The 23,191-nt window shown below is 38.7% G+C and overlaps 2 protein-coding genes across 2 annotated transcripts; one reads left to right on the forward strand and one right to left on the reverse strand.

Moving 5' to 3' along the window:
* Window positions 1–571: 571 nt before the first annotated feature.
* Window positions 572–13,116, forward strand: mtap (methylthioadenosine phosphorylase). The gene is made up of 8 exons (XM_054604495.1): window positions 572–664; window positions 2,403–2,489; window positions 2,646–2,704; window positions 3,545–3,712; window positions 7,081–7,183; window positions 8,092–8,331; window positions 11,351–11,473; window positions 12,418–13,116. Exons 1-8 carry the CDS (start codon window positions 641–643, stop codon window positions 12,454–12,456), a joined length of 843 nt encoding a protein of 280 aa, XP_054460470.1. The 5' UTR covers window positions 572–640; the 3' UTR covers window positions 12,457–13,116.
* A 1,131-nt stretch (window positions 13,117–14,247) lies between these two features.
* cdkn2a/b (cyclin-dependent kinase inhibitor 2A/B (p15, inhibits CDK4)) lies at window positions 14,248–16,752 on the reverse strand. The gene is made up of 2 exons (XM_054604823.1): window positions 16,377–16,752; window positions 14,248–15,190 (listed from the first exon to the last, which is right to left on the reverse strand). The coding sequence occupies exons 1-2, from the start codon at window positions 16,734–16,736 to the stop codon at window positions 14,927–14,929; spliced, it is 624 nt and encodes a 207-aa protein (XP_054460798.1). The 5' UTR covers window positions 16,737–16,752; the 3' UTR covers window positions 14,248–14,926.
* Between the last annotated feature and the right edge of the window lie 6,439 nt (window positions 16,753–23,191).

Below are 23,191 nucleotides of genomic sequence, written 5' to 3' on the forward strand. Positions count from 1 at the left end.
CTTGGTAGAGACGTGTCATGAAAGTTATAGTGTTGTGGTAAACAATGCTGGAATTGCATATTGAGTTGTAAAGATATATATATATATCACTTTAGCTGGCTGCAGAAATACTAACAACTAAACTAGCCACTGATGAATTATGTCACAGACATCAAGTGGAGTTAGGTTTCAAAGTAAAATAAGATAATCCTTTATTAGTCCTGCAGCGGGGAAATGTACAGGATTACAGCAGCATAGATATAGTGCAAACAAGGTACATAGTAGAAAAAACAAACAAGTATTTTAAATAAGTAAGTAAATAAGAAAAAAAAAATCCACAATAACTAAAAAATAAAATCTTATAAATACAGACAGAATAATTATAGTTATAGTATTGCACAGTGTAATCAGTCAAATGAATGGAAACTTGCAGCAAAGTAGACAGATAATATTGACTATAAAACTAGATTAGTAGCACAAAACCACTCGGCTATTATCTCATGTAAAATGTTCGTTAAGCGCCATGCCTTTATTTTGAAGGCCAAGAAAGCAAACCGGAAGTGACTTGTCTGATATCCGCTCTGCTGCCGGATGTGACGTTTGTGACTACAAAGGCTCTTCCGCACAACTTTAATTTAAAAAAACAACAAGAACAATCGTCATGGCTTCCATGGTTCCCATTAAGGTAGTAACCTGAACGTATTGTATACCAGCTGACCACGTGTTAGCACGTGACATAAGGAGCTCAGTGAACACATCGTAGCTAGGTAACGCTGTGTAAGAAATGCTCTTAACTAAGGCTAGCTGTTAGCATCGCACTGTAGCAGGTTGTGCGGGGTGCTGTAACACACCGGGGCTCAACGTGAGATGCCTCAGGTGACACGTGGGGCGCCGTGACAGCTGGCAGCAGGTAGAGCAGTGTGTTAGTCAATCAGAGTACAATGACCAAAGTACTCTGTCTTTGTACTTCCTCCCCCCACGTTTCAGAAGGAAACATTGTGTTTTATTATAATGTTTTGACATCTCTAGTCTCTGGTTATTTTACAGATTAACATACAACACGCTTAGAACATGTGATGTCTTCTTCAACTATACAACAGGATGTGGGAGTATATCTGGAACAATAATGAAAATAATCATTGGTTGCATTCATAGAAAACATCTATAATAATAAATAATAACAGTTAGCTCTCACTCAACCAACAACAACATTAAAATCCTGCTTTTAAGTTAGTCAAAGAGTATTAATACTCTATTGCTCTGATATATGATAGTACAACAGTTACAGGGGCCATTTTCATGCATTGAGTACTTTTACTCTCGCCTAATACCTTAAGGGCATTTTTACTTCCATGCTTTAATTCATTTGACTTTTTGAATGCAAGTATTCTGCTTGTAACCGAGTACTCTTACAGTGTGGTATTAGTATTTTTACTTAGGCAAAGGATCTGAGCACCCTGAAAGATTTCAAGAACTACAATTGTTATCAGCAGAATATACTACGTGACAACAATTTGATGTTTTAACATTGGATTTTAATTATTATCAATGCATTGATTCATGTGTAAGCAGCATTTCAATGTTGTAGGTGGTTTCAGTTGGAACCAATTTGAACAATTTAACATATTGGTAGTAGGATAATCTATGAGTTCATATCCTATTTTCCTATTATCATATGTTTTATGTAATATATCGATATTTAAAGTACAATAAATGTATACATCTTTCAAATTAATGTAGTTTAATGGAGTAAATATTTTCCTCTATTTGTACAGTACTTGGGCTACACGGTGGTGTAGTGGTTAGCACAGACGGCCTTCTGTGTGGAGTTTGCATGTTCTCCCCGTGTCAGCGTGGGTTCTCTCCGGGTTCTCCGGCTTCCTCCCACAGTCCAAAAACATGCACCTTAGGTTATTCGATGACTAAATTGCCCGTAGGTGTGAATGTGAGCGTGAGTGGTTGTTTGTCTCTATATGTCAGCCCTGTGATAGGCTGGCGACCTGTCCAGGGTGTACCCTGCCTTCGCCCATTGACAGCTGAGATGGGCTCCAGCATCCCCGCGACCCTTAACTGGATAAGTGGTTACGGAAGATGAATGAATGAATGTACAGTACTTGAGTGAACATACTTACCCTGAAGCAATGCTGTAAACTCAATACAAACATTAAAATATGTACAAACACCGACAGCATTCTCCCTTATGGGGAAATAACAGCCCCATAAGTTACTGGCTGATTTGAATGTGTGCTCATATAGTTTTCAACACCACTTTTTTTAGATATATTTGGTGTTTTGCATTCCCTATACCGTACATAAAACACATTATGAAAAGTTTAATTGTTAAAAAATAGTCTAAAATGGAAGTGTAATGCCAGTAGTAATTCTGATGTTATCGTGTGTTGATGACTTCATGTTTTGTTTAGATTGGAATAATTGGTGGTTCAGGCCTTAATGATCCAGATATCTTGGAGGGGAGGACTGAGCGTTATGTCGACACACCGTATGGAAAGGTTTGTTGTGTTTTGTGGTCCAAAGATGTTTCTTGTTAAATAGAGTAGTATGAACAAAAACCTCTACTGACTTTCTGTGCTGTTTTGTTTGTAAATGAATCCATAGAGTAGTATGTTGTATCATTTTTAATTGATTATTCTATTCCTTTTGGACAGCCATCCGATGCTCTGATACTGGGGAAGATAAAAAACGTGGAATGTGTGCTCCTTGCAAGGTACGAGAGGGCGTTTTACTTTAACCTAAAATCATTTATGAAAATGTGTTCTATTAGCCCCATCTAGTGGGTCTTCATTTGTACTGCATCTTTTGAATTTTTCACTCCATATAACAATGAGGTGCCAAGCTTCTAATACTACTACTACTACTACTACTACTACTACATATAATAATTATAATAAAAGTAACAAACTTAATTTATGTAGTAGCTTTCTAAACAATGTTACACATTGCTTTGCAATGAAAACAGCATACATTTAAAACCACAAAGAGGATACAATTTATTAAAAGCCAAAACGTAAAACATAGAGTAGAATTAACTAAAATGTCATAAAACACGATGCAAATTTCAGAAAAGCAATTCTAAAAAAGGGGATTTTTAACAGTGATTTCAAAGATGATACAGAGGTCTTGTCCAGAGTCTAGGGTGCCGGACTGCAAAGGCTAATATCTTTTAAATAAATTCTAAAAGCAACAGTTGGCAGGTGTAAAGAAGCCAGGATCCGTAAAATGTAGTCACGTTTTTTTATGTCAAAATCCCGGCACAATATATCCTTCTCCGGGAGAAGGATATATTGCTGTTACCAGAGAGGAGGGAGTTACAGTAGAACTAATCTACTAATTATGAGGGTGTAAATAACGGTTTCTAGATTTTTGTCAGGAAGAGATGATAATTCTTGACATAGCTCTAAGATGATGAAAGCAGCATTGAACCTTTGATTTAACATGTTTGTGTAAGTTGAGGTTGTGAACGAAATTTACACCAAGATTTCTGGAAATAAAAATAAATGAACATGAATAAACAATGTGTATCTTGAATGATTGTTCCTATACATAGGCATGGGAGACAACACACTATAATGCCGTCCAATGTGAACTACCAGGCCAACATCTGGGCACTGAGAGAAGAGGGCTGCACACATCTGTTGGTCACCACGGCCTGTGGCTCACTCCGAGAGGAGATTCAGCCAGGAGACATTGTCATCATAGATCAGTTCATTGACAGGTGAGAGGAATGTGAACACAACAGCAGGTTTTGGTTCAGACGTTTGTTTCTTCTTTCCACAGACTCTCAGGAAGTATAGGAAACAGAATGTCAGAGCATTTCAATCATTGTATTCTTCATATACTGTTTTCCGAATGTAAAAGATATGTTTGGCTAAGTATGTTTATCTTAAGTTTTGTTGCTGGCTGTTATAAGAGAGAACATGAAAAAGTAATCGTATAAAGTGATCAATGTCACTGTCAGTACAGCGGTTCAGAAAAGTTTGTTGGGACTTTGAGAAATGTAGAGAAATCACCACTTTAAAACTATCTGATCACAATTATTTTCATGTATAGTCTAAGACCCTTAAATCACATGACTGATGTCACATACAACATCCATATTCATATTAACACAGCTCATGAAATACAACATGTCATATCATAATTTGGACATGACACACCCTGAAGTTTGTTACTGCATCTATGTTTATTTAAACGGATGTAACTTTCAGAGATTAAATCGAGAAAGCATCACAGTATGCTGCAGTATGAAGTTCATGTGAATAAAGTGGCTAAATCGTTTTTTTGATGTTTTATGAATGAAACTCCATAAGTTAAGATTTTATTATTTCTCTTAATGTGTTCCTTTTAAATAGTTCGCCATTGGTTGTCATCCTGCAAGGACTGTACAGGAAGGGTATTGCACAATAATTCAAACATCTTCCCACACGTCTCACTGACAGGATTCATGTTACTGTCTGACAAGAGTGTCCAGATAGCTGAGTAAGACGGGGGGACAGACTTGACTCACCATGACACATTTGACTGAAGCCAATATTTGTATCGTGTTCAGCTGGAAGAAAAGTAAACATCTGCCTGATGTTTGGAGGAACTCTCAAGTGTCATAGTTTGCTCACAGCCTCAGCGAGGATTAAAATAAGCTTTCACTGTGACGTTCCTCTTATAGAAATAGTTAACGCCTATATGATAATTAACAGACATATTTTTTGTAAACAGGCAGGGCTTCTTCCTGTCGGTCTCGTGTATCGTTTTGGTGTATCACTTTTTCTGAGTTGTGAGAATTTCAGCCTTCAGTTCTCATTCAAGTCACTGAGCTCATAATACCCACTATCGTGTTTTAATGGCTGCCATGGAGGCGTCGTCTTCACATGAAGATGTACTCATGTTTGAGAAACAGTGGACAGTGCTGTTAAGGTTTTCATACTGAATTTGGTGCGAGTTGAACACAAATTAAATGGGTTGACTGATTCAGACGCGACAAAACCTTCCAAAAAAAATGTTGTCTTTCCGGTTTTCTATCACCGGAAATTCACGCTCACTCTTCCTTTAGTTAGACACCCCTTCTGGTAAACCTGAGAGTATCTTTCTGTTTCAATGATGTGGGAAAGCAAACTCTCTCAGCTGTGTCTGACCTCCAGGCGTATACTTACTAAGCATACTCACTCTGTAAGCTGACTGCACAAATTCCATTAACTAACTCCAGATGTGCTGTTTAAGTAGGATGGGTCATTTGTTACCAGTGAGTTTGCGTACGGCTGGCTGTGTTGAGCTACTGCCTTCCCACATTGGTGTCAGTGGGTTCCTCTGCACACACTTGCGTACGACTGCATCACGTTGCCTGTGGCTTTTTCAGCTGTGTTGGTGAATAGCCTCACTTGCAGCATTAAGCACAGACCAGATCTATTTATCAGAAATGAGGAAGTTGCTTGTTGGGACTTGTTCAGACTTGTCCGGACTTGTCCTGCAGCATGTGACGGCATGTTTCTGAAAGCTTCACTTCATTCATTCATTGTAATGCCACCTCTGCTATCTTGTTTTCTAAGGCTACTCCAAACCAAACACTTGGTTGCTATAGGTTTGTGCTGCTGGCTTTGTCGAGTTTGACGCAATACGTTCTCACTTATTTAAATGCCTTTTGCACAACCCGATCCTCCTAGTTTGACCCTTGATTTAGATTCTCTTTTTTTGATTTTCGCCTTGACATCTTGTTGATCTGTTTTTCAGATCAATCCCACATGGTTGCAAGAATAATATGCAATGATATATCTTTTTACAAACTGAAACAGGGTTTATATCATCGCTAATCAAATCTGAATAATGCTCGGATTTACCAAAGCTTTAGGTCTTTCAAATATCGAGCTGTACTTCAGACCTAATATGAGGGAATTGTGTTGGAAATGGATGTTGAAGGATTGGTAGAGTATATTTAATGCTTAGTAGTCCATACCACATCCATCTTGCATTTAAGGAATCCTTTAAATATTTGACAATTATAGGCTGTAGGAGCCATTCTTTACAACAATGATTATGAAAGGACACTGCTAATGAAAAGCCAGGCCAAGATCATTTGATTTATGTAGCATAAACAGGCATTGTACTGTGTGCTCACAGTTTATCCCTCACACTCCTGTTTAAGCAGGGTGGAGCTGCAGCTGGCACAAATATTTTTAAGCAATGACTTAAGTCTTACAATGCCAGAGGTATTAGTAAGAGATAGGGTTGGGCATCAACTTAAAAAAACACTTTCCTTGTGTCTGCAAATATTTTGAATATCTGAGATAATTGTGGTATGACTAAACAATCCCCTGGGAAAAAGCAAGTAATTCAAACACCACTAAGAAGTCTACCTTTTTTTTATTACCCCATTAGTGATAATGATCCTCATATGATGTAACTAAACAATAAGAATTCAGTACTTAGTCATCAAGCTGAGGGGATACAGGGGTTTTCTCAGGCGACTGGGTTAAGTGAGTCAGTCTCTTGTGTCCTCCTGAATGGCTCCATAAAGAGCTGAAGCTGGCAGGCTGGCGTTGTTTCTGGTGGAACCCCACTGACACAGCAGAGCTGGAAAGTGGACGGCTGTTGTTGGCATGGTGTAAGAGACCAGGCTGCTGCTGTTCTCCGTTAATGCTTTTATCGTCCTCGGTAGCTGTGAAATGACCTAACGTGTCGTTTATTACAACCACTCTGATCTGGACACAATTAACTTTTACTTTGCTGCTTGGTTATAATCGTGTTTGTGTTGACTGACATTGTTTCTTTGAATTGTCATTTGTCATTGCTGAACATACAGTATTTGCTCTTTTCAAATGGTTTGCTGTGTTGGTTTCTGTTTTCCATCTTTTTCAGTTTCATTAAAGAAGGTATTTGCTTATCTGATATAAATAAAGTGAAAAAAAAATAATACTGTCAAATTTGTATTCTACAAAGCAAACATATGACATGTTTTTTTACAAAACAAATCAAACAAAGTCATGGATTGGATTTGGATAATTGGCAACAATTGAACCTGCGACGGCATCTATAATTCGCTTGGGTTGCCTTGATACTAACTTTTAGAACTTTCTTTGTGCTTCTTTTTGCCAGGACTACCAAGAGAGCTCAGACGCTGTATGATGGGCAGCCCACCAGTCCTCCAGGAGTGAGTCATATCCCTATGGCTGAGCCTTTCTGTAACAGAACCAGAGAGGTGGGTCCTCAAGTACATGTACATAAATCCCATTTCATACATCTCTTCCTGTGTTCCTGAGCTTTTATACAATTGTTCTCTAAAATTGTTCTAAAATTCAAATTTTATGATTTTTTTAATATATTATTTTGCTTCAAATTTTCTATTACCCCCTTTTTAAAATGCAAAAAACTGTACATTTGTAGCACAACTTATCATGTTAAAATATATTCTTCTACAATAATATGAGTCAGCCCGACCAAAATAGACCAGAAGTGTGAAGATAGTGGAGAGGTGGAAAAAGCTGCACAGTTCAAAGTCAGTTTTCCGACAGCTTAGACACATCTCACGGATATTAAAGGTGTGAATTTAACTTAATTCAGGATGTTAAATTGATTGAAGTTTATATGAAAAAAATCCATGGCGAAAGAAGGTGTCATTGGGGATTAGATGTGTGAGAAATGGTATGCTTTAGGATTTATTTTACACTTTTAAACTTCGACTCCTTTTTTTTCTGACTATGCAAGTTATTATTATACAGATTTTATTACTTTAATTACTGCCATAATGTTGCGTATTATTCGTAAATGAATGCTAGGAAATTAAATATTTTTTTTGCAGAGTACCAAGAGTGAGATGTCTGTTGTCATGAAGTTTCTTCAAATTGAAAACAAAAAGTTGCAAAAATTGTAGCTCAACAAAAAAAAAAAAAACACTTTTAAAATAATTATCTTCAAATCTGCAACAGACTGAGACCTAGATCTGAAATATGGATCAGTGGATGCCACACAGCATAGCAAGCAGTGATTTATTCCTTCAACCCCACAGTTTAGAGAATGAGATGAAGCTAAAAAAAACGTGTCAACAGTTTCCACTTCTTCTCCCATCGGCTTTATGGACACAGTCCCTAACTCTAAGTCCTGGTGCAGGTCCTGGTGGAGGTGGCGCGGAGCCTGGGAGTCAAGTGTCACGTTCGAGGGACTATGCTGAGCATCGAGGGGCCGCGCTTTTCCTCGCGGGCTGAAAGCCTGATGTTTCGCCAGTGGGGCGCTGACGTCATCAACATGACCACTGTGCCAGAGGTGGTCCTTGCCAAGGAGGCCGGCTTGTGCTATGCGAGCATTGCCATGGCAACAGACTATGACTGTTGGAAGGAGCATGAGGAGGCGGTGAGTGGAAGGCTGTAGGTCCTAGCAGCTGTTTTCATTACTTTGATGTCCCTTCTGTCCTTGTTTGTCCCTTGTGTCAGTCAGTTTCAGCAAAATGGGATGCACGGTGTGTGCACTTTGGGTGACATGACCTCTTTTCTATTGTGTTTCTTTGTCTGTACAGCCACCAGTGACACATTTATTATGTGTTATTTGATTTAATTTTTTAGCTTTCAGCCTACCATCACTGGAGAACTTTAGGATAAAAGAGCTGGGTCCCAGCAGGCTAAATAGCAATATCTAAATATTGGACTTTATTATTTATCTATAGTGGATACCATCAGAACTTGTCTTGTGGTTTTATACTTTCATACTATCTACTTTTACTGAGCTGTGGTGATTAAACCAGATCGGCTTCGCTTCCTGCTAGCTTACTAGCAGTTTTGCTACTAGTTCAACTAGCTCATTGGACAGCATGTTGTCAGGTATCTGTGTCTAAAATAACAACAATAACTAGCCTTTACTTCTTGAAAGGAGACACTTGGTGAAGGGAAAGCTTATTCTTGCCATCTCAGCTGTGTTCTCTTTTGCAAGATGACCAGATCTTGTTCTTGGTCTCCTGGAGCTACTGTGGGTCGTTTTAAACTACTTCATTTAATCTGATGGTTCATGACACTGATACATGAACACACTCGAGGGCATCTCATCTTGACTTTTTATGTCTAGGTTATAGTATCCTAAAATTAGAAGCATCCCTGTTCATCCGAGTAACTATATATAGTTATTTACTCTGTATGACCATGTCTTTCCCCAGATGATGTCACCCTATTCCTCCAATGTTTAGAGGGTTTCTCGGGATTTTCCCCTCTATATTTAATGAGTCAGCTGATTCTCTAAACCGTTACAACTCTTGCACAACTACATATTGGGTCGTCACACATCTAGCTCTTTAGAAAGATGTTCCAGACTGAAAGTTAATTAGGTTTATGCAAAACAAAATCTGTCCATCTTTGATTGCTGTAATTTGACCCATTATTTCGATTTTTATTTAATCAGCCTGCTAATATAAATACATTTAAAACATTTGTTTAATTTAACTTGCATAGAGGGACTTTGGTGAAGTAGCTTGTTTTTCTTCCTCACTTTCTGAGTTTAGAAGGTTTTCTGAGTAGTGCTTGTCACAGAAGGACCTTGTTTACTGTGAACGCGGTGATCAGTGTCTTTATGAAGCAGGAAACACAATGTTTGGGTGCACGAGGTCTTCCACAGTTTTCACAGAATTTTTTTTTATAGGCGCATACTGTTTGAGTATGCATTCAGTGTCTCACAAAATGAAAATTGTCTTTGATTGTTTCATTAAAAAGAAAACCGTCAGATTTTTCGCTGCGTGTTTTCGCTGCTTGTTTTCGCCATCTGTTCCCTGTAAGTAGACTACAGTATTTGTGGCTTCTTTTGGCTTCCGATTGACCTTCTCTCTGTCACACACACTGGATAATGAAGTTGATTTACTGTGTGTGGGCGAGTTTGGGCTTATTTGTCACCGATCCAGCCAAACTCACAACTCCACTTCCGAGTTCCTGCAGCTGACCTCTTCCCCCTCCTGTTGCAGAGCGTTCACCACATCCTTCCGCCCACCCCCCGCTCCCTCCCAGCCTCATACTACCTCCTGATATCTCCCCCCCCTCCGACTTGCCTGCCAGCCTCCGGTGGAAGCCCTGCCAGAGGAGGTTGAGTCACACTGAGTCATCAGCTTCACTGTCTTCATCCTGGCTAACACCACAAAAACATGAACTTCGATCGTTGCATGCGACATGAAAACAAAGCTTTGAAAGGGAGGGGTTAATTAAGGTCACAGGAAGGAAACAATGTTGTCACTTACTGTAATATACACTCTACGTCTGGCTGCGTAATGTCCATAATATCACATCGTTTCATGCAGCCATACTTAAATATTTAATCCTGACAGTGTGAGTGAGTCCTCAGTTTCTTTACTTGATTACAGCAGACAAATAAGCGTGTTTACTGCACTTATTGTTTTGATTTTTATTGTAGCCATGTTGCAGGTGCTGGTAGAATAGATATCTGCACACTTAAATCTATGCAGACAACCTTCATCAGAGCATACAGGGTTCACCATGTTCCAGGTGAAATAATGTGATTGTTGACAGTGTCATAAGCACAGCAGGTGAAATGGCGCAAGGCTCAAGTGCATCATTACCACCACGTAATGAGTCATCAGAGTAAAAGGCACAGCTGGCTGCTTGAAAAACAATATACTTTACATCTGCACTGACATGTTTGTTTTCATTCGCGGCTATTTCTGTTACGGTCTCAAAGGTCTTTTTATAATAGGAATAACCATGAGCTAAAACTAAATTTCACTTCCACCAGCCCAGATTGCTGTCCGGGATAGAACTGGATCCTTGACATCTGTGCTGTAAAATGTACTCTCGCTTGAAAAGAAATATTAGATAGGCCCTCACAATATTCCCAAAGTCAGTTATAGAAGTATTTCTCATGTGTAAAGAGTAAGTGTAGAATACAGCCCATTTAGCATTAAAAACAATGATTGTTTTAAATGTTGTTTGTTTACATAAATTTGCTGAAACTTGATATTGATTTGAACTCTCATCACCATCATTTAAAGTATTGTCAGATTACAGTAGGGCCATTTCAGATATTTACATATAGATCTTTAATATCTGCTCCATTGCTCAAAATGTCATCCTCTTCTAGTGATCCCTATATGATGTCCATTAAAAATAATTATATATATATTTATATTTTAAAAAACCTGTTCACAGCAGCTCTGTTTTTACAGGATAGCATGTCCCCTTACTAATGCATTGCTGCCACAGATTTTTTGATTCTTTACTATGTCATTCGCAGTGCAAACGTTCTCTTAAGCATCAGTTCAGATATGTGTCACCTTGAATTTTTAGGGAAATACAAAATGACTGTGACACTTAAAGGAAGTGAAATTTGCATTTCTGTAAATGATTCATATCACACGCCAGCTGGTTTTCTTCCCTTGTCCTAGGTCTGTGTTGACAACGTTCTGAAGACGATGAAAGAGAACGCCAACAAAGCAAGCAGTATCCTGCTGACTGCAATACCTCAGATTAGTCAGATGGACTGGGCTCAGACAATGAAGACCTTGAAAGTAAGTTGTCAACTTTATGATGACTCATTTCCATTCAGTAAGACTTTGGGGAGGTTGTGAAAGTGGGTCTGTTTACCTTTTTAGCTGGCTATCTTAGCCTGAGATCTCATTTATAACTGCCTCCCGTCTCACTGAGCCACCTCTTAAACTGTGTTTCCAAAGAGTAAACAAACCATCTGGAGCTTTACTGCTCTCAAAACATTACCCGCTCATGAACGTGATTATCACCATGAGGCATAAGCGCCATAAGTGAGCAATGATGCCTCCATCTGTGTGGCTGACTCCGATAATGTCATGTGCTGTGTTGCATCTATTTTATGGTGTTATACAAAATACAACTCAGCTGATTTAACTTGGAATGGAAATCTGTATATTTGCAAACATTGAACATGAAAACACACCATGACTGTAATACATATTACAGTCTTTACTTAATATTTGTTGTAATGAAGCTAATACATGTGTTATCAGGAGTGCACATGTTTAATTAACACATATTATATTAATTGCACCTCAGTAAATCACAGTGTTTAACACTGTACATCTTTTGCATCTATTTGCAACAAATACTTTTAAACATGCTTTAAGTACTTTGAGGTTGCAGGAAGGTAAGAAGTTACATTTCTATTCAAAACTTCTCTGTTGATTGGAAATACTTACACTTTTGGGAAAGTTCCAGTTACAAAATATCCCTATTAATTAATTTATGTTATTTAAATTTTGGTAATGGTATAGGGAAGCTCTGTTTTAATAAATAAAAAAAAAAGAAGGGTAATGATTATTTCAACTGTTTTTCTTTTAAACTTGCTAAGAACATTAACTTTTGGCCCAAGATTAGCATGAAACAAATTTGTCTTTCACATGATCTAAACGTAGTTATTGTTTCTGTATTTCTTTGAGACATATATTGGGGAAAAAAGCTGTTTTTGTTCCTTCTGTTACAGTCAATGGCACAATCTTCGGTAATGTTACCAAAACACTAAGCGTGTAGAAAAACAATGAGGTAGGAAAGGATCCAAGACACCACCCGCACCGACACGGACATCCGATTCAACTCTGCCTGTGGATTTGTCATCAGTGAATCACAGAAAAGTGCCTCACATATATAATGTATAATGCTCTCTGCATGTGCTCTGTCTTCAGCTGGAGTCTCCGTGTTCTTTCTTGACTCAAAATACACATATAACCGTCACAATCACCCCTTTTTCACTGAAACACCTAGTAACCCACCAAATGTTCAGGTACGAAAAGATTAACAAAGAAGTCTTCTAAATATTATACTAGATATTATTCTTTGTGGATTTATATGTTTTGTGGTCCGTAATCTTTTAAATTGATATATTTGCCTGTAAACCATGGGTGCAGTAACAGCAATGGGTTATTGCTGTTACTACAGGATACAATAACAATGCTTTGCGACTTTAGCACATGAATACTTCATGCTGTTTAGTTACAACAAATATCCTTTTAAAGTCAAATCTGATGTCTTAAAAGTATCAGATGAAATATTTTAAATGCCTGGATACACGTCAGAAAATGTTTATCTATACTTTTTCCATATTTTGTTAAATACTTTCAAACGTATTGCTCTTCATGACTGATGCAAACTCTTTTCCAGAGATCATTAAATCAGCTAACTGACAGTACTTATTGACTAACAGAGATGACAGACATTTTTGTACACTTAAAATGTTTGATATACTGTACGATTCGTCAACATTATGAAGTTGGCCACTTCTGCTGTAGTTCCGTTACCACTCTTGTTAGTTATTTCCGTTGTCTTTTCTGCATTTGCCTTCACCTGAATGTCATCACCCTCCACAGTATCTAAAAATATATGTTGTATTTCCTCTCTGTTAGCTTGTCTCTACATTATGAATGCATTATGCAGCAAACATTAACTCAATAAAAAACTACGGTGATTTGTGCTTTAAAGTTATTTGTAAGACAGTAAAATGCTTAAAGCCACTTGAACTGATTAAATGTATCTTTCATTTGCAGTTAAGTTTTTTTTTTTTTTTTTTTTTTAAACATGCTCATACATTAGGCTTTGAAATGTTGGGTAAAATACAATTGTGTCTGCGCTAAAAAAAAAAGAAGTGTGCTATGGAATAAGAATTAACAAAGAAAGGCAAAGGATAAAGTCAGTGCACATAAACTATTGAGTTCAGATTAGAATGTCTGCATGATGCAATTTGGACAATGACATCAAAGACTAACTTGACTCTAAAAAAAAACAGCCTCCTGTTTGACATGCATGAACAGGATTACTTGTTGAGATAAAAGTTGTTTTCCATGGTTAAGTTAAATATCAGGCCTAAGACTGTATCCTGGACTTGTGCATGGACAATTAAGTCTCCAGACACAACACCAGCGTTATTTATGCCCGTCGTGGTTTTGGGGACTTTTCTGCGTGCTGTTGTAAAACCTCCCTCTGCTTTCCTAAAGCCATAAAAGCAGCAAGTCATCAACTAAACCAAGATAATGTTTAACTCGCCCACACGTCGAAGCCGTGCATATTTAATGATTCATGTTAGTGTTTCCATAATATAGTTTTTCCTCCTTTCCTCTATGAGACTACTGCAAGGCAGCATTGCGGCATTACGTTTGGCTATTGACTCATTATTCACCCCGGCGTCCATTCATTTATAGAAAAAGTCATTTCTGAAAAATATTTAGTTCACACAAAAATCTGCTTTAAGTCATCCAACTCAAATAGAGCCTATATAATCAAATAATCATCGCTTGTTTATTATTATTTTTTTATTTCCTTGTACCTTTCAGTAACCCGTCCTTCAGACAATATCCGAAGCATATTACTACTGATTCTCATATATTATACCTTAAAACACGAAACCTTACATTTTATTAAAGTGCATAATAAAGGAGTTCTGAATATAATTTGTACAAACAGGAAGTGGGACTCCAATTTCTGCAGTATAAAGATAATGCTTACAGAACAGCGTAGACACTCATGTTCAATGTGCAAAACATTTTAAATGGCTTTTGGTTAAATATTTCACTTGGAAAGATATTTAAAATACGGCATTCTAATACCCAATACTAATAATCCTATTTTTAAAATACGAATTACTGAATAATATAGTAAAACCAACTCAAGTGGAATTACTTATAAGCAAATTTGAATTATACAGGGGGGGGGGAATAAAACCAACATGCAACACATGGTGCTCATTTGGCTGTAAACTGAATATGCCGAATAGCTGGTTTTAGATCCGTATCATATTGTAGGGATTATTTATTATTTCTCACAATAGCGACCCTACGACTATCAATAACCCTGATTTCGTTAAGAAAGAAAATAACGATGCCTATCAGCACAAAGAAAAAGACCAATAAATAAAGTGTTTGAACAGCAGAGCAGTCTGTGCATAACGTCGCTGCGGGCCTCTGCAGGCCTCGCTCCTCAGAGTCCTCAGAGTCCCCGTCGCGTCACTGTCCGTTTACCAAAGACTGCAGATACTCGACCACCTCTGCGTGGCCGTGCTCTCTGGCCACATCGATGGGCTCACAGTTTCTTTTGTCTCTGGCCTGCAGGTCAGCCTTAAATTGCACCAGCAGCTGCACGGTGTCCAGAAAGCCGGTCCTGGCCGCGTCGTGCAGCGGTGTGCTCCCGGTGCTCCTGTCCGGCACGTTGGGATCCGCTCCGTGGCTCAGTAGCAGCCGAGCCACCGGCGTGCTCCCCATCATCACCACCTGCAGAAGGAGATATAACCGGGTGTTACAATCCGATTTTATTCCGATTTGCCCCGTAAAAGATGTAAAAAAAATCATTTATATCCTCATGGAAAAGACATTGCAGTTTAATAAAATCACACTGACGAAATTATTACTCAGTTTTCACCCAGATGTTTTATAACCCGGATTATGAAACGGCAAATCATTTGTCATTAAGAACTTTGAGAAACGGAAGCTCGAGATAATAGACTTAATACAATATAATAATAATAAAAAAAAAACAAAGCAGGTCCCACATGAACTGCAATTTAATTGACATGCACTCCAACTACTGAGTGGAGACACGGTGTGAAATATGACAAAGAAGAGCCACATTCAACGCACCAAAACAATGCAAGAATGTAATCCCGTCTGACTGGAGCTGCTGGTGTGAAGCATTTATTTTTGTTTCGTTTTCTCAGATCTTGAATATATATTCTATTCTCTGGAACTCGTTTTAGAGGACAGGGAGTTGTGCTATTCCTCAGAACACTATCGATGACGGCAAGTTACGGTGCAGACGACAATGAGACTGCATATTCAGAGGCCTAATGCTTTTACATAAAATAATAGCTTATGTTTTATAATGTCAATTCCGCTAGTTTGTTGTTATTTTTTAGAAATAAAGCCCTACTTCATCCCACTGTATGGAATTTATTTTTGTGGGAATTGGGGGGGGCAAAGTATGAGGAAATTGAAGCGTTATGATAACATTATTTTCTACTTTTAACTACCAAATGCTTAGTTTAATGTTTAACCTAATTAAAAAAATAAAAATAAAACAATAATCCAAAGTGACAACATTTATGTGTGTTGTATCTCGTGCAACCATATCAAGGCTCCATAGTTATACTTTCGTTTCATTTATCTTGATGAGGAATTATATGACCCGATAGGAAAAGCTGGATAGTGTTATTTTCTTCATAAAAGCGAGCAAACGTTTGATCTATAAACCTACAAAAACATTCACCCAACTGCGTCATTTTGAGGTGCACTGTTTTGGGTTTTTTTTTCAGCAATCTAAATAAAGAAACAATAGCCTGGTTGAAAAAGTCTCCACTGTGTGCAATGTTTGCTGAGAGGTGAATGATATTAACTCATGAAACAACATTTAAGTGCGAAAGTATACGCGTTTCTCTGCGGACGGAGCGCGTCTGACACCGACCTGTAGAGCCGTCCGTCCTAAGCGGTTCTCCCCGTTAACTTGAGCTCCTTCCCGCAGGAGATCCTTCACCTCCGCCGTGTTCCCCGTGGCTGCGGCTGTTGTCAGCTTATCCTCCAGAGTCATGTCCAGAAAATCTGCAGCGAGAACCACCGTGAATCTGTCACTTTGTCGTTTTGACAGCTTAGTCTGATGAAAAAATATTTGAGGAACAAGATCGGCTCCAAAAAAAAAAAAAAAACCCCGCGACAGAGAACGCGTGTCGAGTGGTTGCGGCTCGGTGTTGACGTGTGACGGCTCGTCCCGGTCCCGTCGGTCCGTCCAGTCCGCTGGTCGTCTGGGTCGGATGAGTGAACCGTGCATCGCCTGTCCAGCGATCGGTCCGGTGTGTGTGTTTTGAATGGGTGTCTTTGAATGGGTGACGTCATTGTCTGTTGCTGCAGTGGCGCGATCGTGCGCATGCGCGTTGCTACAATTGATAGGATTCTGAGAAGAGATGATGGAAACACATTTTGGAAACGCAGCTGCGCATATGCTGTGCATCCTACTGAATGATGCAACTCGTTCTCAGTCCTGAAGTTTAATCTGGACCCTGGAAACAGAAGTGTACATTACAATTTAGCCAAGGTCCATTTTAATAGCAGCTCTTAGATTATGTTGCATGAGTTGTCATGAAACTATTTGATTATATAGATACATTTATTTGAAGAAATTGTATTTTCCCGCTCACCCAACGTGAATGACAACTAAGTGCTCATAAAACATGCAAGTTTCATTATCTGCAGTTCCACAGCAACTGAGTACACTCATAGATCATGTGATATGATCAAAAGACCCAGAACAGCTAAGTGGACGTTAGGGTGTGATTGTTTTGTCACCTGATATGTCTGTTAAGTTGAAGAAGTGTGTGACAGATATCTGGGGAAACAGGAAGAGTGTCCCTTCAGTGTTTGCAATGGATGGAATTATTTGCTGGAGTCCCAAGGACAAGATTAATCTGCTGGGAACAGGCTGGCAAGTATGAGTTTGAAGACTTAACAGGAACAGAAATAATAATAATAATAATAATAATAATAATAATAATAATAATAATAACAATAATACATTTTATTTATAGAGCGCTTTTCAGAGTACTCAAAGACGCTTTACAGACATTTAAAAACAGCATTTAAAAGCTACACACTAAAAACTTAAAACTAAAAACACACAGCATTAGTCAGACATTAAAAACAGTTTTGAAGAGGTGAGTTTTGATTTCTGATTTGAACATTGAAAGATTATTGCAGTCTCGGATGTGTTTGGGGAGAGAGGAGGCAGCTATTGAGAAGGCTCTGAAATAGATCATTTCGCATAGTAGAGCAGGCCTAGCCGGATTGACCCATATTCATCTTTGTCATTTTAACGATTGTAAATATGTTTTGTTTTCAGGAGGCGTCAGTGGCGCATCACGACCAATCAAAACGCTGGAATCTGTGAGGGGGCGTGGCTGACCTTTGACCGTTGCGCGGTCAGAAGAGTTCGTGTGAGGTGTGCGTCGTTGTGCTGTCTGTGGCGCGTTGACTTTAAATATTCTCAGACTTTTAACAGTTTAATAAAATAAAATAAAAATACACCAATTACCAAGTATATTACCAAGTTATACAATTAACATGCCAAAGAGAATATCAAGATATTTACAGAAACCTCTGTTAGCACGAAACAAACACGGGAGGATTAGGCTAACTAGCTGTTAGCTGTTAGCTTAGCTGAAGCTAAACCAGCCGGGGAAGGAGCGGCCACCGTCATGCGGCGACAACTCAGGCTTCACCGCCGGCTTATCAGTGCCAGACGTCCACTTCTTTGTTTAAAATACACATGTTTTTCCATCGTGGATGCACTTGACAGTGGCTCCCAAGATCATTTCCCATGAAGTCACTCCTCAGGCTCATTGCCAAAGACATCTAGCAGCATGGAGAGTGAAGTGGACCTGAGGGCCTCCCCGACGAGCCTCCAGAGGTAAGACTGAAGCTCCCTTTGGGCCCACCTTCACCTGATCAATGCTCTTCACATTGTTGCATCATTTGTCACTATGTGTTTGCTTTGCATTTGGAGGTTAAATTCATCTGCTTGCATAAAAACAACGTGATATTTTTCAGCTACTTGATGGTGTTTGTTTGGGCTTGTTGTTGATCTATTCTGTTCATTTTAAAGCTTATTGTCAAGCCCCTGTGCTCATGATCTCGTAGTAATATAAATAATATATATATATATTTTTTGCTTTCACTTTAGAAGATTCAAGATGGTTTGCTTTGTTAGTAAACCAGACTCTGTGTCTTGCTGTTTCTCCTTAAATACTTAAAACATACAGTACCAGTCAAAAGTTTGGACACACCTTCTCATTCAATGGTTTTTCTTTATTTTTATTTTTTTCTACATTGTAGATTAATATTGAAGACATCCAAACTATGAAGGAACACATATGTAATTATGTGGTAAACAAACAAATGCTCAACAAACCAGAATATGTTTTATATTTTAGATTCTTCAAAGTAGTTGAATGAGAAGGTGTGTCCAAACTTTTGACTGGTACTGTACAAAACAGAAAAAATATTAAATAATGACACACAGCAACTGTTTTGGCTCATCTGTGAAGAATTGAAGGGTCAAGTTTTTTGCTGAGCTGACTGAAATAGATTTTTGGACAGGGTGCTGTTTATGCACCTATACTTTTATATGTGTAAACAGAGCAGTGGACCAAATGAATCCTCTCAATGGAGGCCTTTCACAAAATGGTTTGAGTGCATTTGTGTCTCCACGATGGAAGAGAACGCAGCTATTGTGTGTAAAACAGAAGTTGCTGTATTTGTTAATGTAGCAACAAGATTAATAACTGTGTGCCTTTTAATAACTGAAACTTTTGACATGTCATAGTGAAACTACAATGTCATGCTTCTCCGTTGTTAAACCTGCTCAACCACTGCTGTATATTAAGGATTTTCTTTTCAATGTGACTTCCAATGATTACACGTGGCCTTGATGGAGGAAGAGACAACCACACAAACACCGTGGGATATGCCTCTCTCAGGAATGTAACCGACAATTGTTGAGTAAATAAAATGTGTGTGGTCGATGAGGCTGGATAAAACTCATTGTTTGTCATAGATGGAATAATGGGTCGATCGCTACGCCTCTGTATCAAACTAATGTGCTTTGACTGAGTAAGTTTGGTCTTGAAAAGTGGTGATGAATGATAGGTCTGGATTTTCCTGAGACTATTATGTCTCTTAGTCATCAAACCTACACCGGCTCACAAATGGCCGGCCTGTGTGCTATCAGGGTGGGCAGTGCTAGTGTGGCGCCTGCAGCTGTCGGGCTTATTTTTGTAATTTCAAATTGCACTGAGGAAGCTTTATTTCCGACACAAAAAAATTCATATAATTACCTATATGATTATTATATGGTTTTAAAAATGTTGATTGTTCAGCATGGTTGTGGGCCTCTGAGTGGTTCCTGATTTCAGCCTTTGTATGACTCGTGTTGAGCGATTCTGCTGATTCACACCAGTCAAATCGGTAAATCAAAAGTTACATGTCAGCAGTCTATTAATCGGGTAATAAGCCACAGTTTAAAGCCTATATTACTTAATGAAATCAGGTCAATTAAATATGAATCTGAAACCCCTCCCTGTAGATTAGGAAGTAACAATCTAGTTTTGACAATCGATATTGAGCTGTATTTTAATTCTACCAGTGTTGGAAGCAGTAATTATTAGATCCTTCACCTAAGTTAAAGTAGTCATACCACAATGTTGCCGAGCAATACTCTATTACAGGTACAAGTTCTGCATTCAAAATTGTATTAAAAGAAACCTCAGAATTAAAAAAAAAAATGTAATTCAGTTCCCATTTTGCGGCCAAAAGAAACACTTCTGTACGTGAGGGTGTCTGTGTATGTGAGAGCAATGAAATTATGCAAATTATTATAGATTGTCACATGACCAGCTCATCAGCAGTGTGTTGACTTTCTGCAACACTGATTGTCTAATGTAGTGGCAGCTCTAGGAGTGCTTGTCATACAGTATATAGAAATGGAAGTAATGGAGTGTGGTGGTGTGTGTCAATAGCCTTAATTCTCAGTTTATCTAAATGTGAGCAGACCTGTGGAAAGTGTGTTCGGCACGTGGGTTCACAGCCAGCGATGGAGGTTGAGTGTGGGTGGAGGTGTGTTAGTCTGGAAGTCCCCTGGTGTGTGTGTGTGTGTGTGTGTGTGTGTGTGTGTGTGTGTGTGTGTGTGTGTGTGTGTGTGTGTGTGTGTGTGTGTGTGTGTGTGTGTGTGTGTGTGTGTGTGTGTGTGTGTGTGTGTGTGTGAGAAATAAAAGGGCACTGTGAATGATTATAGACGTTATGGCTTATGCCTTTCATGTTCTGTTTAAAGTATGGGAGAATAAACAGATCGCCGGTTTTATGTAGTGCAAAAAAAAAAAAGGGACATTGAAGGAGACAATCAAAGCTTGCCTTTAATGACAACCAAGGCCATCATCAAACATGTCTTACTCCGTTTTTCCTTTGTAGGGCTCGGCTTAATGACATCAGTGCATTTGGAACGTTCTTTTGGTCAGAAAAAAATGCTTTAGTCAGAAAGTACTCCTCTTCATCGCTACATTTAGCAGCATAGTTTGGAGAGTGGTCAATGGTGATGTGGGCGTCGTAATCTGTTCGCGCTTTATTGTGTTTTCCACAGAACCTCTTGCTTACCTCAGTTCAGCAGTCGGGCGCTTGGAATTTCGATGTTGCGGCATGTGGCCTCCGAGAGGGAATTAATGAAACTTTCCCTCATTTGCTTGTTCAGTTTTCTTTTTTGAGAATTTAATTATTATCATTCACACTTCGCTGTACCTTAGCATGCTTTGCATACTAACACTGCTGTGCAATACAAACCTCTGTCCTCGACAGCCAAGAAGGGGAATACCTACGCTCTGATTCCCGGCGAATGAAATCACCTCCTGCTGACTGCTCATATGAAATCCCCCTCTTTATGCCTGTGTTTTAAATGGTTTCATTGTCTGCCCTTTTGATTGCTAAACACTGACTGTGCTAATCAATTTAACACCTGGCACTTGACATATTTACACGGATACAATTATTTTTCTAATAACGTGTACTGACACTAGATATATAAACGTTTAAAATGCTCTATTTGCAGCAACTAAATGTGGATCCAACGCTCTGTGACGTGCAGTTTTTTTTTCTAGTTCTGTTCACTCCCTCTCTGACATTTCCACATCAAAGAGTGGGCTTGGCTCGTGCATACAGGAAAAAAAAGGAACATTTTGTAAAGCACATTTAGTAGTTAAGTTAATGCCAGATAGTCTAATTCAAAATGTTATATTTCTGCCTCTTCAGATCAGACTTAAGTAAACAAATGTATAAAATACTTAAGTATGTCCTCACTGAGTGGTACCAGCAGATAGCTTCCTATCAGCCATGTCGAGACTCTCTTCTGTTGATGGCCTCTTATTGCTGCTAAGCAATTCTGCACAATATGTGATATTTCACAATGCTGTGACGGGTTGAGGCTCTGTCCTACTTACACACTGGCCTTTCACATTGTTCAGTTTTTTATCGCTTCTGCCTGATGTTATTTTTTGTCGTCACCTACTCTGACACTTCCCAGCAGTTAATATAAACAGTTTTTTAGACCCAGGGCTTTTCCCTGATCTTCATACAGAGGTTCAATTGCACAACATTTCAATCAGGTTCTCTGTTAAGGTTAAATTCTACTGTAACCTGATAAGACCTTCAGACTGGTCCAGCCCGTCCTCCACTACTTGCAGACTGCATATTACATCAAAGGCACATCTCAAATGGTGACTGAGGTTAAACACACACAATTCAGTATACTGTATTGCTTGGTCATGTTGGTATTTTTGCTTTGAACTCCTCCTGTCAGAACACTTTCCAAGATTAGAGGGATAACAGCCAAACAGAGAAGGTTTTGTTTTGTACTTGAGGTTTCTTTTTAATACACACTTAATTGATCCATTCATTCAGTCATAATATGCAGTTAGTCTTAAATTCTTGCCCATTTGCCAAAATACAAGAGAGCTGATAACACAATGCTGAATTGTTTATTGAATATTTTCCCCAACAAGTTTCACAAAGCTGTGTTGTAATTCTCAATCACCTCAAAGCTTTACTGGAATGAAATCTTTAATCCTTCCTATCCCATGTGCGTCCTCTTTGTTGATTACATTTTTTCTTCCAGTGGTAACCCCCGTGTTTAACTTCTCATAGCTATGTATTCTGGGTAATTGCCTTGGGCAAAGTGTGCAGAAGTGACGAATTATGAAAGTGTTCATGAAGGGCTCAAAATGTCTGCGAGAGAGCCCTCAAAGACGAGGATTTGTGTGGACATTGGGATTAGGCCCATCTTTGTCTCAATTTTTGGAGCCCAGTTTGACCTCGTTATGGCTTCTTGAATATTAACCAGTGTCGGTTTGATTCCTTATTGTTTGGCAAAAGTGAGATATTTCTACTGGATACTGGATCAGAGAGAATAATTTACATACAGAGGTTATCTCCTTATATTTATCACTGTCACTACACAGCATGTATCAGATCGAAAGGCCTCCTGGCAGATCAGTCTCTAACCAGACTGGACTAACCCTCTGAACATACTTCTGAATATAAATCTGCTTATCTAGCCGCAGTTTGCTATTTTGATTTTGGTACATTTAGGCTGTTCACATGTAAATACTAGATTCATATCACGCTTTCGATTTGTGTCACAAGACAAACTAGCCTGATAGTTCAGTGTATGGAGAGTGTAAATGACAGTGA

This window comes from Anoplopoma fimbria, chromosome 9 (assembly GCF_027596085.1).
Source record: "Anoplopoma fimbria isolate UVic2021 breed Golden Eagle Sablefish chromosome 9, Afim_UVic_2022, whole genome shotgun sequence".
Lineage (NCBI taxonomy): Eukaryota > Metazoa > Chordata > Actinopteri > Perciformes > Anoplopomatidae > Anoplopoma > Anoplopoma fimbria.

What these genes read in the sequence shown, in the direction of transcription:
- mtap (XM_054604495.1), top strand. Translation starts at nt 641, where the DNA reads ATGGCTTCCATGGTTCCCATTAAG. An exon ending in TCGACACACCGTATGGAAAG is followed by an intron (nt 2,490 to 2,645) that starts GTTTGTTGTGTT and finishes CCTTTTGGACAG; the next exon opens with CCATCCGATGCTCTGATACT. An exon ending in TCTGTAACAGAACCAGAGAG is followed by an intron (nt 7,184 to 8,091) that starts GTGGGTCCTCAA and finishes GTCCTGGTGCAG; the next exon opens with GTCCTGGTGGAGGTGGCGCG.
- cdkn2a/b (XM_054604823.1), bottom strand. Translation starts at nt 16,736, where the DNA reads ATGCACGGTTCACTCATCCGACCCAGACGACCAGCGGACTGGACGGAC. An exon ending in TAGGACGGACGGCTCTACAG is followed by an intron (nt 15,191 to 16,376) that starts GTCGGTGTCAGA and finishes CTCCTTCTGCAG; the next exon opens with GTGGTGATGATGGGGAGCAC.